This window comes from Rosa chinensis, chromosome 2 (genome assembly GCF_002994745.2).
Source record: "Rosa chinensis cultivar Old Blush chromosome 2, RchiOBHm-V2, whole genome shotgun sequence".
Lineage (NCBI taxonomy): Eukaryota > Viridiplantae > Streptophyta > Magnoliopsida > Rosales > Rosaceae > Rosa > Rosa chinensis.
In genome coordinates, this window is record NC_037089.1 from 72,788,999 (window position 1) to 72,809,970 (window position 20,972).

The following is a 20,972-nucleotide window of genomic DNA, read 5'->3' on the forward strand; positions in this document are numbered from 1 at the left end:
CAAAGTCTTATCTAAGGTGAGAGTTGACTAGATATAACTGCTGCATGATATCCAAATTAAACCGAACGCAACCTATTTGAGTCGATTCATTGCTTTACTTGTTTCACCCTATCTGTTGATGGTTTTCACATTCCATTTCTCGTTTCCTTCCTAATTAGCTTTTGGTTTCCATGACCAAATTAACCATCTTAAAAGACTTTCCTCCTCGTCCTCGGTTTGTGCTACACATGAAATCTCACACATTTGTCCTATTATTTTTCACCGTGGACCACTTCATTTTTCTCCCCAAAATCCCAAATTTCCCTAGAACCCCTCATGGATTACAAAATAAGCAGAAGTAAGTGGGATATGAACACTGAAAAAAAAAGAAAAATTGAAATGAAAACCCTAATGAGTTGTCAAAGAAAATAAAGCAACGAGGATGATGCCACTTGTCGCCGATTTGCTTCTGCTAGCTGCACAATAAAGCAGTGTCACAAATATATGAACCCTAATTACAAGACATTGAGAACAACCTGAGTAGATATAATTCCTTAATTATATTAGATCTGTTTTGAAGTTCTGAGAATTTTTTGTCTTGAATGAAAGAAAACACTCGAAAATCTATGTAAACTCGATCGAGGAATGTTTGAGCTGTGAGATCGAGGGGAAGGAAATGGGAGGGGACCATATCTAAGTCTCCATGGATGTTTCATCGAACTGTGAAATTTTATGGATAGCATGAATGCATGATTTTGCTTTGAATCTGGAGCTGAAATGCTAGTAACGTACACCTACTTGTCTTACTAGTGTAATTCTTAATTTACATATGTTAATTGTTAGTTTTTGCTTGCCTTGACAACCATATGTCGAGTATTATAACATGAAGTTGTTGATCAAGAAAACTTGAAAAGTAAAGTTTTCTGAGATCTACTACTTTTTCTTGAGCACTAAAGCATCAATATTTATTTGGGAATAGATGGTATCTGTTTATGCTTTATGATAGTGACTACATATTTGCATTTTTAATTGGTGACTAATGAGCGGCGTGAATCAGGTGTAATTAAAGACAAAGAAATCAAGTGAAATAATTATATTGGGTTTTCAAAGTTTAAGGATTCATATTTGTATCTTGCATTGTTTTGATTTAAGTTTTTAGTATACTCCATCAACGGTCGAGTACGTTTTTAACATCAATCAGTTCAACTAGAGAGATTAAACCATTCACAAACCCAAGACTCGATCAAAATATGTACAAACTATGTAATTGTACATTGCGGATTGAGGAATCTGACATGTAGCTCATTTCAATCTTTGTCAAAATTTTAAGACCGACCTTGATTAATTTGAGTATTAACACGTGATACTGATGTCATCATGTTATTTTAAGTTAGAACATTATGATACCACTTTCCATGGTCTCTCAATAAACGTAAGCAATTTATCTAGTTTGTTCATGATTTGCACTCTATTCATGTGGGAGTATGTTGAGATACATATCTAACTCATCAACTGAATTTGACATGAGTTTTTTTTATTGGAATCTCCAAATTTATTCACCTGACCTCCTATGCTTTTTACACCTCCCATCAAATTTTCAAGTACTAAATTTACTCATTACACCTCACTAAAGCTTTTCAAAGAGGATTTATATAATTTGCAAACAAACTATTATCTTTAAAATAAAAAATTAGTCATTCCAATAATTTAATTACTTTATAAATTTTAATTAAATATTCATTCCTTAATAAGACAACACAAACTCTTTTTCAATAAAAGAAAACCAGACACAAGGTATTGAGTTTCAAAAATTAATTTCTAATCAACAAGAAAATAACATGAACTATTTTGTGGCACCTTTATTTTTTAGCTGTGCAAAAAAAGAAAAGATTAATAATTTTTTCTTAATATTTATTTTATTTTCTCTATTTTCTGTATTTTCTGATTAATTATTTAAATACATCTTTTTAATTGCTAAGTTCTTTTTTTTTTTTTTTGCAAATATAATGGATAGAATTGGAAAATGAAAATAGATAAGGAAAATAATAAAGAATACAGTCTAATATTATTGAATTGGAAAGTCTAGAGAAAATCAATATAATATTTCTTTTGTATAATTATTGTCCTTAGTGACCATTTTATAGTAGTTTATATATGTTATTTAATAATTTAAAATAGAATAAGGTCAAGTGAGCAAATTTTGAGGTTCCAATAGAAACACTCATTTGACATACAAGTGACATCGAACTACGATCGAAACAATTTTAGAGAGCTATGAGATTAGATTAGAATATAAAATTCGAAGAAGTCCAATAATAATTTCGAGTGAGTTTAAATTAATAGTGATTTTTCACTCTTAAATTTTGATGTAATGATAGATGAACAAAATTGGGTGAAAAATTAATTTGAAATAGGTGAACAACGCGTACTGTAAATATCGAAGGACATTTGTGGATGACTTGTACCTCACCGAGGCGAAAATTGTTGGAGAAAATGGCTCAAATAAGAGAAATGTTCTTGTAATCCAACACCCCTACAAGTGCAGAATCACATGTCTGATTATGTGAATGAAAGTAACCCTAACCCTAACCCTAACCCTAATTAATAGATATTTTGGTGAAACCCCAACCTATCTAACATGCTTTGGTCTGACTCATAAAGCCAACTTCCGCATAACGCGTAGGTAGGTGTCTTGTATTCATATGAATTATACAATTGAAGAAGCTCGATGTGAAATGAGATATTTTTTAGGCAGAATACATGTTGCTATCCTATGACACCGACCCAGCAAACAGATTCTCCTCCTCCATCACTTTTCCACCCTCTGTGATGCCAACATTTAACCACCAACCTATTAGTATATTTTCTCCTTTATATAATGTAAACTAATTACATGTCAATTCTCTCTTGGTCCCAAGTCCCCGAAATTTTTGTAGAGCACCATGGAAAAGTGCTTGCATGAATGGTCTATGGTCGGCTATTCGAATGATTTTTAGTCATCAATAAGTTTGTGCCGCTTTTTGAGTATTTATTATTTACGATTGAAGATTACTCACACATCTATAGATAAATAATTGTAACGTAGTTAATGATGTTATATGTATAAAACATATTTCTCACAATAATCTAAACGATTACGCTGTCTATAAAAATTTTCTTCTATCTTTGGTGAAGATTCTTTGAGCCCAAAAGACGGAAATTATGAGACTAGGATTTGTTAGCATCTAACTGCATATTTACTTTTTTAACTTTGTTGTGTTTTGGGTGGATGAACAAAAGGAGAGATGCCCATTATAGCTTCCTCAATTCTTTGATCTCATATATATATGTCTCTGCTTGCTTATAAGCTACAAAGGTATTGAAGGTGCCCATAACATGCTCATCTATGTAGCACCTATAGTGGGCATATTAGAATTTTTTGATAAATGTTGTAAACAAGTCACATGGAAAAGGGTGTTTTTTTTTTTGGTAATGGGGTGGAGTTGTTGTATTTACACATAGCTTAAAGCAATTTAAGATGCAATTCCAAAATTTTCAAAACTTTCACGTGATTGATTTGATTTCTTACCACCATAATGAAAAAACCAAGTTATGAGTAAGTCGTTGCTAAATTCTAATCGATGTGGAATTAATCACGGATTCATGATGTTAATTAATTACACGTACATTCTATTCGTCTAACTTAGAGAAACATGTTGTCGCCACTAAAGATTATATGGATGAGAGCTCAAAGGGGAAAAGAGTAAACATGTTTTTGGCTCAAACATAAAGTTAATCAGTATATCAACTATATAATGATGTTAATGGGGTGTTCCAAATGGCCTCAACCATATAAGTCAGTGGAATTGAAACTTGAGGACAATGTTTTAGGTTTGTGTTACTTGAGAAGCAGAAATCAGAATATATAGCGTACTTGGCTTTATTTTGTTAATTAAAGGGTTTAGGTTGTCTTAATGCCAAAACATGCTTAGGTAGGGTGTCAATGTCACTCTCAAGAATAAAGCAGATACTAAAATTTCAAAAGAATAGGAAAGAATGTATTCTCAATACTTTTCCTCCATGTCAATTCTGTTCCTTTTTTTTTTTAGTACAATATAGCAATTATATGACATAAATAGTTAGAATTTTTTTTGTCATATTGAAAGAGATTTGTTTTAATTTTTTTTTCTAAATTACATGGTTTTGATTTCGCAATCACATTTTCTTGTTGTATTCTTCATCAACTAATGAACTTATAGTGCCGTGTATGAATCTACCTTTAAGTTTTATGCTTATTAAAAGAGTAGGTAATGAAATTGTGTTATTACTGAAACAATGTCATTTGATGTACTTATATTTGATATGGACTTATAATGTTCATATTCAAGAAATAAATGAAAACTAAGCAACATGTGACACCCAATTGTTTTAATTAGAATGTCAATGAGATTGAACAACATTTACGGTGTCTTTTATTCTAAATAACTAATGAACCACAATTCACTCACAACATGGATAATCTAATTGCTTACAAAATTGACTACTCGAGTCAAAGTTATTAATTAATGGTTCAGAATTGAAGACCTCCTCTTAAATTTAGATCAAGGTGTAGCACATTAATCAATATAAGGCTAAGAATATGGATGGTGGTGTAGAGTGGTTAGGGGTGGGATTATTAAAATAAATAAAAAAAATTTAAAACCATAATTTTTCTCGCCAACAAGAGTTTAAATTTCTTCAAAATTATCAAAAATTTTGTGAGAACGAAAACAAAAATATTTTCTGAAACTTATATTTGCGTACTAGTATTTATCGAAATTTTAATGGATATCCAAAGTTTTAGAAAAGTTGAAACACTATTTAAGGTTAAGACCGTGATTTAAGTGCAGTGAACAAGATGGGTGCACAAGTTTTGTAATTTTGATTGGGTAGCTGCATGGAGTTGTATGTACCGCACAGGCAACTGAGGAAACAAGCAGAAGGAGGCCCACCGCACAAGGCAACGTTCCGCTCTGAAACAAACACCATTACTAGTCTACCGTAGGATCTTCCCAAATCGTTGGAGAATCAAATTCACTGCAGTGTTGCCTTTTTCAACACTAACAAGGAAAAAGAGAAAAGAGAAAAGAGCACAAACTGTGCTGTCAGTTTTTTGGACATGAAACTCTGCAACAAATATTAAAGCTGAAAAAATAATGCGAACTTTCCTTGTTCATCAGTCAATTCCTGCTTGGGTTTCTTCAGCAACCAGATGGGTATGTTATCAAAACCCAAATCTTTCTTTCAGTCACTTGGGTCCTCCTCTTTTGCTTTTTCTGTTTTTGGGTTTGTTCCTAGTTTCTTTTTTTTTTTTTTTTTTTCCAATTCTTCAGCATAGAATATGATTGCCTCTGTTTTTTTTCTTTTGGATTTTTCTGGTAACTGGGTTCCTTTTCAGTTTTTGTGGTTTTATTGTAAGATGAATCGGAAGATAAATAATGGGTTTCCTTTGTTTTCAGTAATGGGTAATGCCAGTGGTAGAGAGGAAGGAGAAGGCTCTTCTTCTGGAGTTAATAACTTTCAAGAGAATGATGAATCCATGGCTCCCTCACCTCCCCATAACCGCTTCTTCACTTCACAAGTGAGTTCTTTTCTGTTTTTAATTTTTCAGAAATTTCATTTGTGTATCTCTGCTTTGCTTTTTGGTCCAAAAGTTTGAAACTTTGAACAAGGGCTTCCCAAATGGGCTCTCTTTTGGTTGTTTATTTTGGTTTAAAATTGTAAATCGAGTACAGAACAGTAAGGGGTTCAAAGTTCTTTCCTTTAGTATTGCAAGTCACTACTTCACTATTCAGTCCAAGAAGAATAAGAACCCTCTATTGATACAAGTAAGAATTGCAATATCTATGACATTTCACCCTAAGCTTGAAAGAACCTGGTCACTACCTATTTGATAAAAATCCTAATGAAATACATCTATTGGTATGATTTGTTTCTTTCTCGAAAAAGTTCCTTGGAATTCCTTCACTTGTGATTTATGTTGGTTTCAGAAAATGCCATCACGTGTGTCTGTTTTACGAAATTTGGTATTGTAAAAATGTCTTCTAGAGATGGAACTCTTTAAATGTTTATCTGCATTTCTGCTTCAGAATCCTGGGGACACGTTAACAAGACCGGGTGGGGCAATACAGACTCAAACTCATGCGTTATCGCAAAATATAGAATATAATGATAATGTACAAAATCGGGACTTGAGACGCATGAAGATCTCATGGACTCATGGTGGCAGGCAAGCTGCTATCACAGGATCATGGGACAATTGGCAGACCAGGTAATGAATTTTCTAGGAGTTTCATCGTTTAACAACGAAATTCATTTTCTATTTTTAACACCATGACTGATGTGATCTACTTCATCTCCTTATATTAGGGAGCCGCTGCAGAATTTAGGTAACGAATTTGTTGTCATAAAGTTGCTTCCATCAGGTTTCTATCAGTACCGCTTCATTGTTGATGGGTGTTGGAGGTGTGCTCCAGACTTGCCATGGATCTATGATGATTCGGGGACTGCCTATAATGTTTTGGATTTGCAGGTAAGTTTATGACTTATAATGTGGTCATTTCTAGTCCATAATTCTGATTTATCTCTTGTACCAGGCCTTTGCTCTTTGTCCTTTTTCATTATATGTAAGGGTTTTTATCTTTCATGTAAGTATGTTATTTTGGGACAAAATGTTTAATTTAGTTGAGTAGAGCTCAGTCTACATACGAAGTATCATCATAATATGTCTTAGGAGCATAGAACATATCTTACCCTCCCGCATATGGGAAACCAGCCAGTTCCTAGTGACACTCACACTTATACACGAAGCTAACTGCTTCGTTATATAGGATCCACGGTTTGCACCTTAAGGTTTGTAGACAGTTGTTAAGTGGCAGTTCTTGATCAAATGACAGTGAGAGATTCTTTATCTTTTAGTGGTGAAAATGTCACCATCCAAGCTTCAAGCTCACTGAAGAGCTGCATGTTGATTCTCAACATTGTATGGGTCAGAAGTTCAAATGTTCGACTCAACATTTTGTAGTAGAATGAAGATCGTTTACAGTGGGTTATTTCTGATTGCTTTTACTTGCATCCGTTGACCAAGTAAGCAAGCAGGATGAGCTAATGAGGATGGACCAAACAGTATGGTTTTGGCCGATATTTGAGTATTTTCAATTGGAGATTTAAGACTAAAAGGTTCATAGGACCCTTAAATCTCCATATGAGTCCAAGCATTAGAAACTATTTGCACAGTATCTGCCAATCATATGTTCCAGATCCAATTGCTTACGACTTCTCAGTGCATTGTCAATACTTTCTGCGCCTAGCAGCTGAAAATGTTTGATCTTGCTCTGTGTTATGTAGGAGTGTCTCTTTGCACACTTCTAAGATTTCATGGTTCTGTTTTATACCAGTGGAGGATGGAAATGAGTATATCTCCCCAAATGTTTACTTTCAAAGCTCCTTCTTAGCCGAGTAGCTAAGTGAAGAAAATGTGGAAGTTTTGAATCAGCGAAAGAGACATTAAAGAAAAAAGTATATTTCTTCAAATTTTATAATCCAAGTCCTCGACCTCTTGAACTTTAATTGCTATAAATATTAGTTATGCATTATTGTCTGACAAGTAGTTTCACACAATTAAACAAAATAAACGTAAATAAATTGAGTAATTAAGAGATGATGGAAGTTGCATGAGTACAAATTTTGAAGTGATCGATCTTACAAATTTCCTTCTTGTTCAATTTATGACAGTTGAAGAACATATAGTTGGAGTAATTGCTGGTGTTTACAGTTTTTAAAATTGTCACGTGTATCTGTTAGTCTAACGCTACTGCAACCTGTTTCACTGCCAAAATACATTATGCAGGAATATGGTTTGGAATTGCCTGAACGCCTGTCAAAGTTCGAATCTCCTCCATCCCCACCTTCAAGCTATGATAACAGATGCTTAAGTGAAAATGATTTCAGTAAACCTCCGCCAGAAGTACCACCACAACTACAAGTCCCATTTTTAAACAGGCCACCCTCCTCTTCAAATGATGGTGACCGGCCATTTTCAATGCCTCATTATTCACAATTGAACCATTTGTACATCCAGAACCAAATTGGTGGCGAGTATTTCGCACTCAGTTCTACACATAGGTTTCGTAAAAAATTTGTTACAATGGTGTTATACAAGCCATTGAACAGAGAAAATCCATGATTTTTATCTTCATTATGGGGACTAGAATATAATTTGTAGATTTGTAATACTAGTATATCACTTGGAATTCTTATGATTCAGTAGGTTGAGAAAGCAGGTCATGTAGGTCAATCTGTAAGAGTAAGATAGTATGCAAAATATAACATGACTTCATATTGGATATTGATATTACCCTTTCGTCATTTCTTTTGCATTTGTAAGCTTCTAATCAAGACTGAGTTTGCTAGCGATAGTGTCAAAAACTTGTTTGATGTAAACAATTACAGTAGAATCTGACTTTTGCTCGTATGAGAAACTCAGAAGTCATAACATATATCAAATATATCAGGGAAGAAACTCCGCAAGTATTTGAGAAGAACTCAAATGGTAAAATTGAAAGGTGTGATACTTAACTAAACAATATCAGAAGCTCATGTGTAGTTACTGCTCCACTATAAGCTGCAACGGCAGTGAAGAATAAATCTTCCCCTGGAGAGATGCGTGGACACATGGTTGTATGCAACCAATGGTTTGTAGGGAAGAAAAATGCGGCAGTGGATCATCGAACTGGCACCTTAATCCAACCATTAGCAAAAGCAATGGCTAAGATGACAAAAGGTGTAGACATGCCAAATATGATGATGTAAGGAAGAGGGGTCATCATGGGATTTTCTCCTTCTCTTTCTCCTGCTGTTTGCCAGTACCTGTAAATTTGCCAACAGTAAATTCCTTAGAGAACTTGAATCATTATCTCTAATTTTAAGGTATGTTGTTGAAAGTGACAATGGTTAAATTGTAAATGGTGAAAAGTATCAAGCTTACTGCTCTGGCTCTTGTTCTCTAGTTATAAACTTTTTCTTTCCTCCCTTTGCTTCTGCATCTCCACCACCTAAAAGAATTAAACAAAATCTTCTCAACTTATCATCTCAGCCTCATTTGGACAAGCATTAGCACAGAAAGCCCAAGAACTATTCAAGCATTAGCATAAAAGATAAAAACCAAATAAAAAACAAAGAATATTTTACCCAAATCTGCTTGAATCTTGAAACTATTTGCTCTCCTCTTTGGTGAAATGGAAGTGAAAGAAAGAGTAGATAGTGGTGATTGGCCTGAGGGTCCTAGAAATGTTGTGGTGGGAGAGAAGAGAGTCAACCTGGCTGCCATTTTTCGGAGAAGTGTGCTATTCTTTGCCCATCTCTTGAGCTTCACATATATGTCACTGGTTTTGGATATGGTGATGTGGTTACAATGGAGACAGATATTAGGCTATGGATACTAAAATCTTATCTGAGCCACATATGACTAATGTGACCCCAACACTCAACTGACCTGTTCCTTTTTCAGAATTGTGGTGTTCAACACTAGACCAGGACTAGGACAAGAAGGATATCAGTAGAATCTAAGGTTTCGAATTACGATCTCTTCAAAAAAAATTAATACTTTAAATTTATGAAAATATCGGAGAAAGTATTGAGTATTAATTGAAATTTCAGTATACATACTTAAGAATTAGAATTAGGGTTATTATCACAAATGATACATGAACTTATCTTCTATTTTATTGATAGTACCTGAACTTCAATTTTGATCACAACCAGTACCCAAACTTTTCGATTTCATTTTAAATGGCACCTAAGGCCACATTCGGTCATTATTCCGGCTAAAAAAGCCAAATCTAAAAAAAAAAGGAAAAAAAAACAAGTTCAAAGCAAGTCTATTACCAAAAAATCATCACCATATATGATTGCAACCCTTGAAATCATCAAAAATCATCACTATGATTGCCTCCCATGCCGTTTTTAGTCAAAATAGTGACCGGAGGTGGCTCTAGGTACCATTTAAAATGAAATTGAAAAGTTCGGGTACTGGTTGTGATCAAAATTGAAGTTCAGGTACCATCGATAAGATTGAGGTATAGTTCATGTACCATTTGTGATAATAACCCTAAGAACTAATATTGAAGATAGTCTGAATATTGCTCATATATTGTTAAGGTAGTCCTTCTAATGAGGACTATTAAAATAATAACTAGTTGAAGACTTTCTAATTAATGGTTTGAGAGACCCACTTTTGGATTATATTACGGCATATCAACTGTTAGATGTTATGTATGCATGAGTAGATCACTTCTGAAAATTTTCTTTCAAACAACTGATTGTAGAGGTACCAAACTAGAACAAATCAATGGACGAACCAAATCTGTCAAACATGAACCGTTCATATATATCATGAATTTTTTTTTTGACAAGATTGATATATCATAATTATGAATGTCTGAATGATTTTTAATTTGATTGAAAAATTACATAAATAATCTAAACATAAATATCTAAACTTCTAATGATTGATAGATAGTAATAGCGAGACGTGGGAAAAAAGGATTAAGAGCTTGATTCTTCCACCCTAACACCAACAAAAGCAAAAACGATATGAGCCTACAGATTTAGAGCACACAAATCTCGATCTGAGGAGAAAAACAGGATCAAAACCCATTTGATCAACCATGCAATCCTTAGTATTCGGGTTGAAGCAATAGACGGTGGGCTAGATTCACTGGACATCCTAGAAGGTTCTCTACTTTTTTTTTTTTGAGTAAAGTTATTTAATAAAATTTAACAAAGTCCAAACACTAGTTACTTTGCTCACCAAAGTCTTCCAAAAATTGTAGTAAGGCCACAAGTTGACATTCATTGTGTCCACTCTTTGTAAGATCCATTTTGGAAATGAAATTCCAATTTAATAATAATAAAAAAATGAGATGGCGCAAACAACTACACGTTTCCAAAGGAAGAAAAAAAAATATCCAATAAAGTTAGTTTAGTAAAAGCATGCTAAGCTGTAAATGAGGCGGATGTTGCAGGGCTTCTCCTAGTAATAGTAAGTCTCTGGTTCAAACCCTAACTTGTAAAAAAATCCCTTAAGGATGGATCATACTCAAGTTTATCCCGACTCTGAAGAGATAGTTCACTCGGCCACCATTTTATGTAACCCAAAAAAAAAAAAGGTTCCACCTCCCCTGGTCAATACAAATCTGTACCATGTCCCGTTTGACCAAAACCCGCTCCAACCCGTTTGCAAACCTGTAGAAAGAGTCCCATAAAAGAGGTCATAAACTCATAACTTGTACCCTCAGATTCAAATTCGTGGTTTGCAATCAAAGCCCTGCCTTGAAGTCACCGGCATTCGATTTTGATTGTAACCCGAAACCAAACCCACTGATCCATTTTTTACCTCATTCTACGCAGACAAGTTTTCTACTTTTCAAAGTTCGGAATTTTCCTTTCTAGTCACCCTCTGTTTCCTCAGTCAAGTCAACTCTGAAATCCAAACCGTCCATCTCAAAGACCTCTCGACATTTCCACCAATCTGGTGCTCAAAAGATCGGACCTTTACGGCTGCCCATCTCGCCATTTCTTCATAAGAGAACCAGTCACCCATAAACCCTCATCTCAGTCCCACTTTGATTCTGTAAGCTTTGATTTTTACTTGGCGTTTCCAGTAGATCAAGTTCTGGGTTGGTTCAATCTCAGCACAAGCAGACTGTTTTGGAGGTTTTTGCTACTTACCCTTTTGCTACTTTGATCTCTTCTCAATTGGGTTGGTCTCGTTTTTGAAGTTTGAACTCAAAGCTTTGATCTTTCCCTTTATCTGGGTTTGTTTGTTCTCCCTGTGAAATAGGTATGAATACTGTGACTGTAACTGTTGTGTGAAACGTGTTTTACCTGTTGTTGATTCCATGGCTTATAGTAGTACTGGTAAGAAGCACCGTCTGAAAGACGATGCATCTTTCCGGCGTTTCGTGCCACTTGTTTCGATTACATGTTTAGGAGTTTTCCTGCTGATCTTCCTGTTAAGAATGAATTCAAGTTCGAATTTTGTGGTACCGTTTTCGGATGAGTTTGATGAGGTGTTGTTAAGGAGTTACAATCGATCACTTATTAGCCGAAAACTTAACCTTCCAAAGCAGAATGAATTTTCAATTGAGTTGGAGAAGAGAAATCAGATGCCTCCTAGAAACTTAGATCTGTATCCGAGTCTAGCCAAGGATCATATAACTGTTGTTCTTTATGTACACAACCGGCCACAATATCTGAAAGTAGCTGTTGATAGTATATCTCAGGTTGTAGGAATCAATGAGACTTTACTGATAGTTAGCCATGATGGGTACTTTGAGGAAATGAATAAGATTGTTGAGGATGTTAGGTTTTGCCAAGTCAAGCAGATATTTGCCCCTTTCTCGCCGCATGTCTTTCCCAGTGGCTTTCCGGGAGTGTCGCCTGGGGATTGTAAGGATAAGGATGATGGTGCGGAGAAGCACTGTAAAGGGACTCCTGATCAGTATGGGAACCATCGGTCGCCAAAGATTGTGTCCTTGAAGCATCATTGGTGGTGGATGATGAACACGGTGTGGGATGGATTGAATGAGACTAGGAATCACAATGGTCATATTCTTTTCATAGAGGAAGACCACTTTCTGTATCCCAATGCCTATCAGAACTTGAAGATACTGACAGCACTGAAGCCTCAAAAATGCCCCCATTGCTATGCTGCTAATTTGGCACCCTGTGATGTGAATGCCAGGGGAGAAGATTGGGATAGTTTGATTGCAGAGAGAATGGGGAATGTGGGTTATACATTTAACCGTACTGTTTGGAGGAAGATCCATAAGAAGACCAACAAATTCTGTTTCTTTGATGATTACAATTGGGATATAACAATGTGGGCAACAGTCTATCCCTCATTTGGTAATCCTGTTTTCACGTTACGAGGGCCTAGGACAAGCGCAGTGCACTTCGGAAAGTGTGGTTTGCACCAGGGCCAGGAGGGTGAGAAAGCGTGCATTGATAATGGCGCCGTGAACTTTCAAGTGCAGGATGTAGACAAGGTTGCAAACATCAATTCAGATTGGGAAGTGCGAGTCTTTGAGAATCAGCCCGGGTATAAAGCTGGGTTCAAGGGTTGGGGAGGCTGGGGGGACAAGCGAGACCATCAGTTGTGCTTGGATTTTGCTCAGATGCATCATTTATAGATAATACGCATTGGTTCTTCTCCATCTTATTCCTCCAAACTGTTGTAACCAGTGAGATCTGGATTTCTTTTTGTTGAGTGATTGATCAATGACATAAGTAGCTGTTAGGTGATTGTATTATCTTACTCATGTTTTCATTTGTTTCTATATAATCTTGAAATCATATTTTACAAGCTTCATATGGAATCTGTGCTTTGGTTATCTTTTGTTTCATCAAAATGTTGCCAAAGAGGACTCAGGTTTTACTTTCTTCATATAGAATCTGCTTTGGCAATCTCTAGTCTTAAGCATCTGGCAATGTCCATTTTGTTTTATTACCAGTTTCTTCTTGGATCAATGGGAGCTCGCAAATTCCCAGCTTGGCTTTTTGCATTTGGAGACGGAAAATGTTGTATTTTTCAACCAAGGATCTATATGCGTGCTTGCTCTACCAGGTGACAGCACTCGTGATTTTCAGTGGTAGTATATGTCCGAGGCTAAATATTGCAAAAGTAGTTCTTGAGTTCTTGACAATTTCTTTATTTTTAACTTTTGGATGCGGAAAAGAAAATTCCAAAGAGCACTCTGCACCAAACAAATCAAAATTCAAAGCTCAAGGACATTAGGAGGAAGGCATTGAGTTCACGTCTGATTTTCATTCACCGACTGCCCCATTTAGCTTCACAATCTGCTATAAAGTTTACTTTTCTGAAGATATGTTTCTCTAGTAAACTACTTCATAGGCAAAACTTACTTTCTGGATGCCATTCTGGCTATTCTGTGGTCAAACAAAGACCAGAACTTCCTTACCTTTCAAGCAACGGCAATTAAGCTCATCTGAATTCTCCAATTAAAATAATTAAGTCGCTGGGGTTGATAATAGGGCCCAATAATATAAAATTATGCAGAAAAATAATAATTAACAGTACATTATTTCTAACAAAAAGCCACCCCTACTTGTTTCACATTAGAATGATGCGTTTGATGGTCCACTAATCTATGATGAAATTCGAGCGAATACTTTGACAATGTAGAACTAATAGGTGCACCATGACTTAAAGGAGAAATTAAAGTTGATTAGGGATCTAACTGGATCACCCTATTGTAACAACTTCAATGATATTGAAGCAAAAGTCAAATGCAAACACATATTATCCGCCTAAATATTACTTTTCAATATCAAAAATTAAGATTAAAAGACTTAAAATTATTAATAAATCTAGCGTAACCACAAAATCTTTTCATCAAGTGATCGTTTAAACATTACTCTATTATAGAATACTATAATATTTTTTATTAACTTTTACGAAAATATGTGAATTTTATCAATAATAATAGAAAGTAATAAGCAGTAACGATAAAAGTCATAAAACTTACAAGAATAAGCCTAGAGTCGAACGAGGCTTGAAATAGGTTATCCCAATACAGCTATACGAGTCATAAACAACCAACTAATAACAGATGCAAATTGATTAGTGAGCCCGCAACAAATCCCCATTTGCAAGGCAGCGGCGAATTCGGAAAATGTAGTGTCAAATTCACGTGCTCGTTTTTGCATGTTGGCCATGGAGTTGGGAAGGACCGAAAGGACCACCCGCTTCAAAACTTTTGGAGCATCTCTGTATCTAGCCACATGGCCATTCCCTTTTCTATTCATAATTGTTGGATCCATACAAAATCGAATTTTTCTCCAGCACCAGGAAAAAAAAACGAAAGAGGAAAAGGGTTAAATTCTTTATATTTTTTTTTCCAGTCATTTTTTCCCTACTAAGGATTGATAATTTGGAACAGTACCAAGCTCATGAAATCATCCAAATACACGTAAAGCATGTAGCAGTGGAAAGCTGTATGTACTCTATAATGATGATGATGCATAATGGTTTTGTCTTTTTGAGTGAATGTTCATCGACAGATATTTCTTGCTAATTTCCTCTTACCATCATCGTGAAAGTATTGACATTTTTGACGTTTTGGCCTATTTACCTGCTCTTACCCCACCAGAAGCAACAAAAAACATGGCCTTTTCTTTCAGCTTCTGAATAACACCTTTTAGTGTTAAACAGTAAATATTAACACGCCGCCTCGTACTCCAGAAATGAACAAAAAGGCCCATGAGTTACAATCAGCCAGTCTTTCTTGCTTGCTTATGAACTTGGGGTGGTGAAGGTCCGGAGTCCCAAGAATTCTGGTCAGTTTTCACGTGTCTGGCTCATCCATACCCTGCAAGCTTTAATGGTCAGTCAAACCCATCCCTCTTCACCATAAGTTTATTCGGTTTTGGATTTTTATAATCATGGAATCCTGTGTGCAATCGTGGTTTGGGGATATGAAATTTGTCGGCAGGGATTGGAATGTCAACTAGGTAGAGTATCGAAAAAAGGGTTCTTCAATTTTTCAGCTTTCTGAAGAAGTTGGAGAGCTGTGTAATTGAGTTTGTGCAAATGGGTTTGTGGGAAAGTTGGGAACTTTGTGGGTTTTAGCTGGGTTCTGCTTTATGACGTTGTAACGAGGTTTTGTGATGACCCTTTTCTGGTGTTGGTGGTATTTGGTTGAGAATAGAATCATGATTTTATGAGACCAATTGAATTGTACAGAGATCTTTCTTGTCAAGCTTTTCTTGGTGATTGAAAAAAGGGATTCCCTTTCTGGCATTCAATTGTTGGTTGATTCTCTCTTTTCCTGGTTCATGGTGATTCCTGGGTCCGGTAGATTCCAGTGACCAAGAGTACCAGGAGTTTATTAGTTTGGATTTCAACTTCACCTGATAAGAATCTCATCTTTTCGGGAAGGAAGGAAGAATTTGGATTCTGGGGTATACGCCATTGTTGGGTGCATATGTGTTGGATTGATTGAACTAAGCTAGTTTGGGGAGGAAGGAAGAATAAAGTTGTAGCGTAACGAGGCTGGAGAGATGTCATCAGTGTCTTTGAACAAGACAAGTCCTTCTAAAAGTAGCTCTTCTAGATCAAAACATGGGGCTCATGTGGTTTCGCAGACACCCATTGATGCAAAGCTAGATGTAGACTTCAGAGAATCTGAACGGTCTTTTGATTACTCCGCCTCAGTTGACTGTAATATCTCAAGTTCAACTAGCAATGTCCTCTCCGCCACCGTATCTGCTTACCTCCGGAATATGCAGAGAGGCCGGCTCATTCAACCATTTGGTTGCTTGATTGCTATTGATGAGCAAAACTTCAGTGTTCTTGCCTACAGTGAAAATGCCCCAGAAATGTTGGATTTGGCCCCTCATACTGTTCCAAATATTGGGCAGCAAGAAGCTTTGACTTTTGGAACAGATGTCCGCACGCTCTTTCAGTCCCCAGGTGCTGCTGCATTGCAGAAAGCAGCTAATCATGTGGAACTTAATCTTCTCAATCCCATATTGGTGCATTGTAAAACCTCGGGTAAGCCCTTTTATGCAATTCTGCATCGAGTTGATGTTGGCTTAGTAATAGATTTAGAACCAGTAGGTCAAGATGATGTTCCGGTCACTGCTGCGGGGGCATTGAAATCTTATAAGCTTGCTGCCAAAGCCATCTCAAGATTGCAGTCCTTGCCAAGTGGGGATATATCATTGTTATGTGATGTTATAGTGAAGGAAGTTAGTGATTTGACGGGGTATGATCGCACAATGGTGTATAAATTTCATGAAGATGAACATGGGGAAGTTGTTGCTGAGTGCCATAGACCCGACCTGGAACCTTATCTGGGTTTGCACTACCCAGCCACTGATATACCACAGGCTTCAAGATTCCTCTTTATGAAGAACAAAGTTAGGATGATATGTGATTGTTTTGCCCCTTCAGTTAAAGTAATTCAAGACAAAACATTAGCTCAGCCATTGAGTCTTTGTGGATCAGCATTGAGGTCTCCTCATGATTGTCATGCACAGTATATGGCAAACATGGGTTCTGTTGCATCTCTTGTAATGTCTGTGACAATCAATGGCGACGATAGTGACGATGGTGAGATGGAGCGTGATCAGCAGAAGGGAAGAAAATTGTGGGGTTTAGTGGTCTGCCATCACACAACTCCTAGATTTGTTCCGTTTCCTTTAAGGTACGCATGTGAGTTTTTGATGCAAGTCTTTGCTGTACAGATCCACAAAGAAGTGGAGTTGGCTGCCCAGTCAAGGGAGAAACATATAATGCAAACACAATCTCTGCTTTGTGACATGCTCCTTAGGGATGCCCCTCTAGGTATTGTTACTCAATCACCTAATGTGATGGATCTTGTTAAGTGTGATGGAGCTGCACTGTATTACAGAAAGAAAGTGTGGTTACTTGGGGTCACCCCATCCGAGGCACAAGTTGGAGATATTGCTGCATGGCTTCTTGAATACCATAGTGAGAGCACAGGCCTAAGTACTGATAGCCTTATGGAAGCTGGCTATCCAGGTGCTTCAGATCTTGGCGATGAAGTTTGTGGAATGGCTGCGATTAGAATTACTTCAATGGACTTCCTGTTTTGGTTTCGGTCCCACACTGCAAAGGAAATCAAGTGGAGCGGTGCAAAGCATGATCCTGATGAGAAGGACGATGGAAGAAAGATGCACCCCAGGTCATCATTCAAGGCTTTTTTGGAGGTAGTTAAGCGACGAAGCATACCATGGGAAGATGTTGAAATGGATGTCATCCATTCTTTACAGCTGATATTGAGAGAATCATTGCAAGACAATATTGTAGATGATTCCAAAATGATTGTGACTGGTCCATCAGTTGATGACAGGATGCAGAGAGTGGATGAATTGCGTGTTGCCACAACTGAAATGGTTCGGCTTATTGAGACAGCTGCAGTTCCCATTTTTGCTGTTGATGCTACTGGTAATATAAATGGGTGGAATAACAAGGCAGCTGAACTAACAGGATTGGCTGTTGAGCAAGCTATTGGTAGGCCGTTAGTTGATATTGTGGGGGATGATTCAATTGAAGTGGTGAAGAACATGCTCTCATTTGCATTGCAAGGTGATGCTACTCTTCTTTCCTTGGATATATTATCTTTCTATTCATTACTAATGTGTACAAAGTTTATAAAATAAAGGCGGATATATCATATCTTAGTAGTCTGCTTTTCTTTTATCTGACATACGTGCCAACCTTGTTCATTTCTTGGGGTTCCATCTCTTTTGTTTTCTCTGCAATTTTTCTTTTGTTTGATTCTATTATTTGATGCAATTGTGATTAATCCCCGTCTGATGCAATTGTAAAATGGATGGCAGGTGTTGAAAGGCAAAATGTTGAAATCAAATTGAAAACATTTGGTCATCAAGAAAATGGCAGCCTTACAATCTTGGTGGTTAATGCATGTTGTAGCCGAGATATAAAGGAAGATGTTGTTGGGGTTTGCTTAGTTGCCCAAGATCTTACAAGAGAAAAGATTGTTAAGGACAAATACACTCGTTTGCTAGGTGATTATGTTGGAATAGTGCAAACACCTTCTGCACTGATTCCTCCAATATTTATGACCGATGAAAACTGTCATTGCTCGGAATGGAATGATGCTATGCAAAATTTGTCTGGTTTGCGAAGGGAAGAAGCTGTTGGTCGAGCGCTCCTTGGGGAAGTCTTCACAGTTAGCAATTTTGGCTGTCGTGTTAAAGATCATGACACATTAACCAAGCTTAGGATACTGCTGAATGGAGTACTTGCAGGCCAGGATGCTTGTAAATTGCTTTTTGGATTTTTTGATCTGCAGGGTAATTATGTTGAAGCATTACTTTCTGCTAACAAGAGAAGTGATGAAGAAGGAAGGATAACTGGGGTTTTGTGCTTTATATATGTTGCTAGTCCAGAGCTTCAGTATGCTATGCAGGTGCAAAGAATAGCAGAGCAGGCTGCAGCTGATAGTCTTAGGAAAGTGGCCTATATTCGTCAAGAAATCAAAAAGCCTCTAAGTGGGATTATGCTAATGCAAAATCTAATGGGGTCTTCTAATTTAAGCAAAGAGCAGCAGCAGCTACATAAGAAGAGCACATTGTGTCGGGAACAATTGACCAAGATTGTTGATGACACTGATGTTGAAAGTATGGAGGAGTGGTATGTTCTTTTTTGTTTTGTCTTTTCAATAGAGATATTGCATAATTGTCAAGTCAATAACCACCACTTGTTTCAATATCATGTTAGATGGTAACAACTATATTTGATATTTTGACATGCAATAAAAGAATTTCATGAGGTCAGTTTTCAGTGTCAATTTGTTTGTATTCTATTCTTGTTTTTGCTGGTCGTAATAGTTTGGCCATTCTGACTTTGGACAATAAATTTTACTGTATACCTTCCGAACAACCTTTGATTTTTGGAGTACCTACTTACAGCTACATGGAGATGAATTCTGTTGAATTCAACCTCGGTGAAGCTATGGAAGTTGTCATAAATCAAGTTATGATCTTGAGTCGGGAGCGGCAGGTGCAGGTCATCCATGATTCACCAGCAGAGGTGTCAACCATGGTCTTGTATGGAGACAATTTGAGGCTACAACAAGTCATCTCAGATTTCTTGACAAACGCAATCCAGTTCACCCCTTCTTTTGATGGATCAACGGTTGCTCTCACAGCGATTCCAACCAAGGAACGTGTAGGGACTAAAATGCACATTGTTCATATTGAGTTTCGGTGAGTCCCGTTTGTCTGTGTCCATATATCAGGGCCGATATTTCTCCATTGCCAGTCAAAGCTGTCTATATAACTGACAACCGTGACTAAGACACGTGATTGACATTGCAGAATCACTCATCCAGCACCAGGAATGCCAGATTATTTGATTCAAGAGATGTTTCATGACAGCAATCGCGTCTCAAGGGAAGGGCTCGGCTTACACCTCAGCCACAATCTGGTGAAGATCTTGAATGGCAGTGTACAATATCACAGAGGAGCAGAGACATCATCCTTTAGAATCCTCATAGACTTTCCACTGGTTCACCACATTAACAGCTGATATATCTTCGCCGAGAATGACAACACTGGCTGCAGCGGACTCTCACTTAACCTCGACGGCATGTTCATAACTAAGTGCCGATATGATACTGATTTTTCTTTCACTACTCAAATTGGAAAACTGGGATACTATCTATTAGAGATTAGGGAGTGCTGGAGAATGTTAATAGCAATTAGCAAATACAAATCAAGTTAATGGAAGACCTCCCCAAATTTGCGTTTAATTATAGTTCTGATCCAATGTTCAACCATTTTCGTGGCATCATTCTTTTAGTAAGGTTGTTTTGTCTCCCTTTAGGCCGGACACATCTTCGACTGAAGCTTAGAGAGGAGCGATTTCGGATGTTGAAATCAAATGCAAGGGTTTAGGTTCTGAGAAGGGGAAAAAAAAATATGTATACTTATGCAGTTGAATGTAAACCAACACTCATCCTGTGGCTGTAGTTTAGTGGTAAGAATTCCACGTTGTGGCCGTGGAGACCTGGGCTCGAATCCCAGCAGCCACAATTTTTTTTCTATCTAGTATAATTAAGAAGGGATACTCCAATGGAGGTCATTTCTCTTGGCAAACAGAACTGATACCATATATTAAACAGTAAAATTTACACCAGTCTCATTCTGGTAATATTAATTTTTTTTATCTCGAATCTAACACCATTCAAAAAATTATTTACTTTAATGTTATCAATAAATTTAATCTCACGAATTACTTAGGTCGTTAGATTCGAGATAATCAGTTTTTATGTTTTTCAAGTTTTTGGGCTGGGTTCCGCGTAGGGGCTTGGCATCTCAATTTGAGACTTCCTCCCTTTCAGACCCATTATTCTAGACTTCTCCCATTTTAAGATCAGTCTTGACTCTTGACACCACTT

The 20,972-nt window shown here is 36.8% G+C and overlaps 4 protein-coding genes and 1 non-coding gene across 5 annotated transcripts; 4 read left to right on the forward strand and 1 right to left on the reverse strand.

The window, feature by feature from the left end:
• The first annotated feature begins 4,742 nt into the window (after positions 1–4,742).
• On the forward strand, positions 4,743–8,336 carry LOC112183397 (SNF1-related protein kinase regulatory subunit beta-2). Its single transcript, XM_024321766.2, has 5 exons — positions 4,743–5,213; positions 5,457–5,578; positions 6,087–6,268; positions 6,367–6,529; positions 7,847–8,336. The coding sequence occupies exons 1-5, from the start codon at positions 5,210–5,212 to the stop codon at positions 8,180–8,182; spliced, it is 807 nt and encodes a 268-aa protein (XP_024177534.1). The 5' UTR covers positions 4,743–5,209; the 3' UTR covers positions 8,183–8,336.
• Positions 8,337–8,475: 139 nt separating this feature from the next.
• LOC112183398 lies at positions 8,476–9,404 on the reverse strand. Its single transcript, XM_024321767.2, has 3 exons — positions 9,187–9,404; positions 8,984–9,050; positions 8,476–8,865 (listed from the first exon to the last, which is right to left on the reverse strand). The coding sequence occupies exons 1-3, from the start codon at positions 9,323–9,325 to the stop codon at positions 8,721–8,723; spliced, it is 351 nt and encodes a 116-aa protein (XP_024177535.1). The 5' UTR covers positions 9,326–9,404; the 3' UTR covers positions 8,476–8,720.
• Positions 9,405–11,310: 1,906 nt separating this feature from the next.
• Positions 11,311–13,369, forward strand: LOC112188384 (alpha-1,6-mannosyl-glycoprotein 2-beta-N-acetylglucosaminyltransferase). Its single transcript, XM_024327487.2, has one exon. The coding sequence runs from the start codon at positions 11,898–11,900 to the stop codon at positions 13,188–13,190; it is 1,293 nt and encodes a 430-aa protein (XP_024183255.1). The 5' UTR covers positions 11,311–11,897; the 3' UTR covers positions 13,191–13,369.
• Positions 13,370–15,226: 1,857 nt separating this feature from the next.
• LOC112186509 (phytochrome C) lies at positions 15,227–20,351 on the forward strand. The gene is made up of 4 exons (XM_024324957.2): positions 15,227–18,133; positions 18,388–19,204; positions 19,483–19,779; positions 19,891–20,351. The coding sequence occupies exons 1-4, from the start codon at positions 16,081–16,083 to the stop codon at positions 20,099–20,101; spliced, it is 3,378 nt and encodes a 1,125-aa protein (XP_024180725.1). The 5' UTR covers positions 15,227–16,080; the 3' UTR covers positions 20,102–20,351.
• A 183-nt stretch (positions 20,352–20,534) lies between these two features.
• Positions 20,535–20,606, forward strand: TRNAH-GUG. The gene has a single exon. It is a non-coding gene; the product is annotated as a tRNA-His (tRNA).
• The last annotated feature ends 366 nt before the right edge of the window (positions 20,607–20,972 follow it).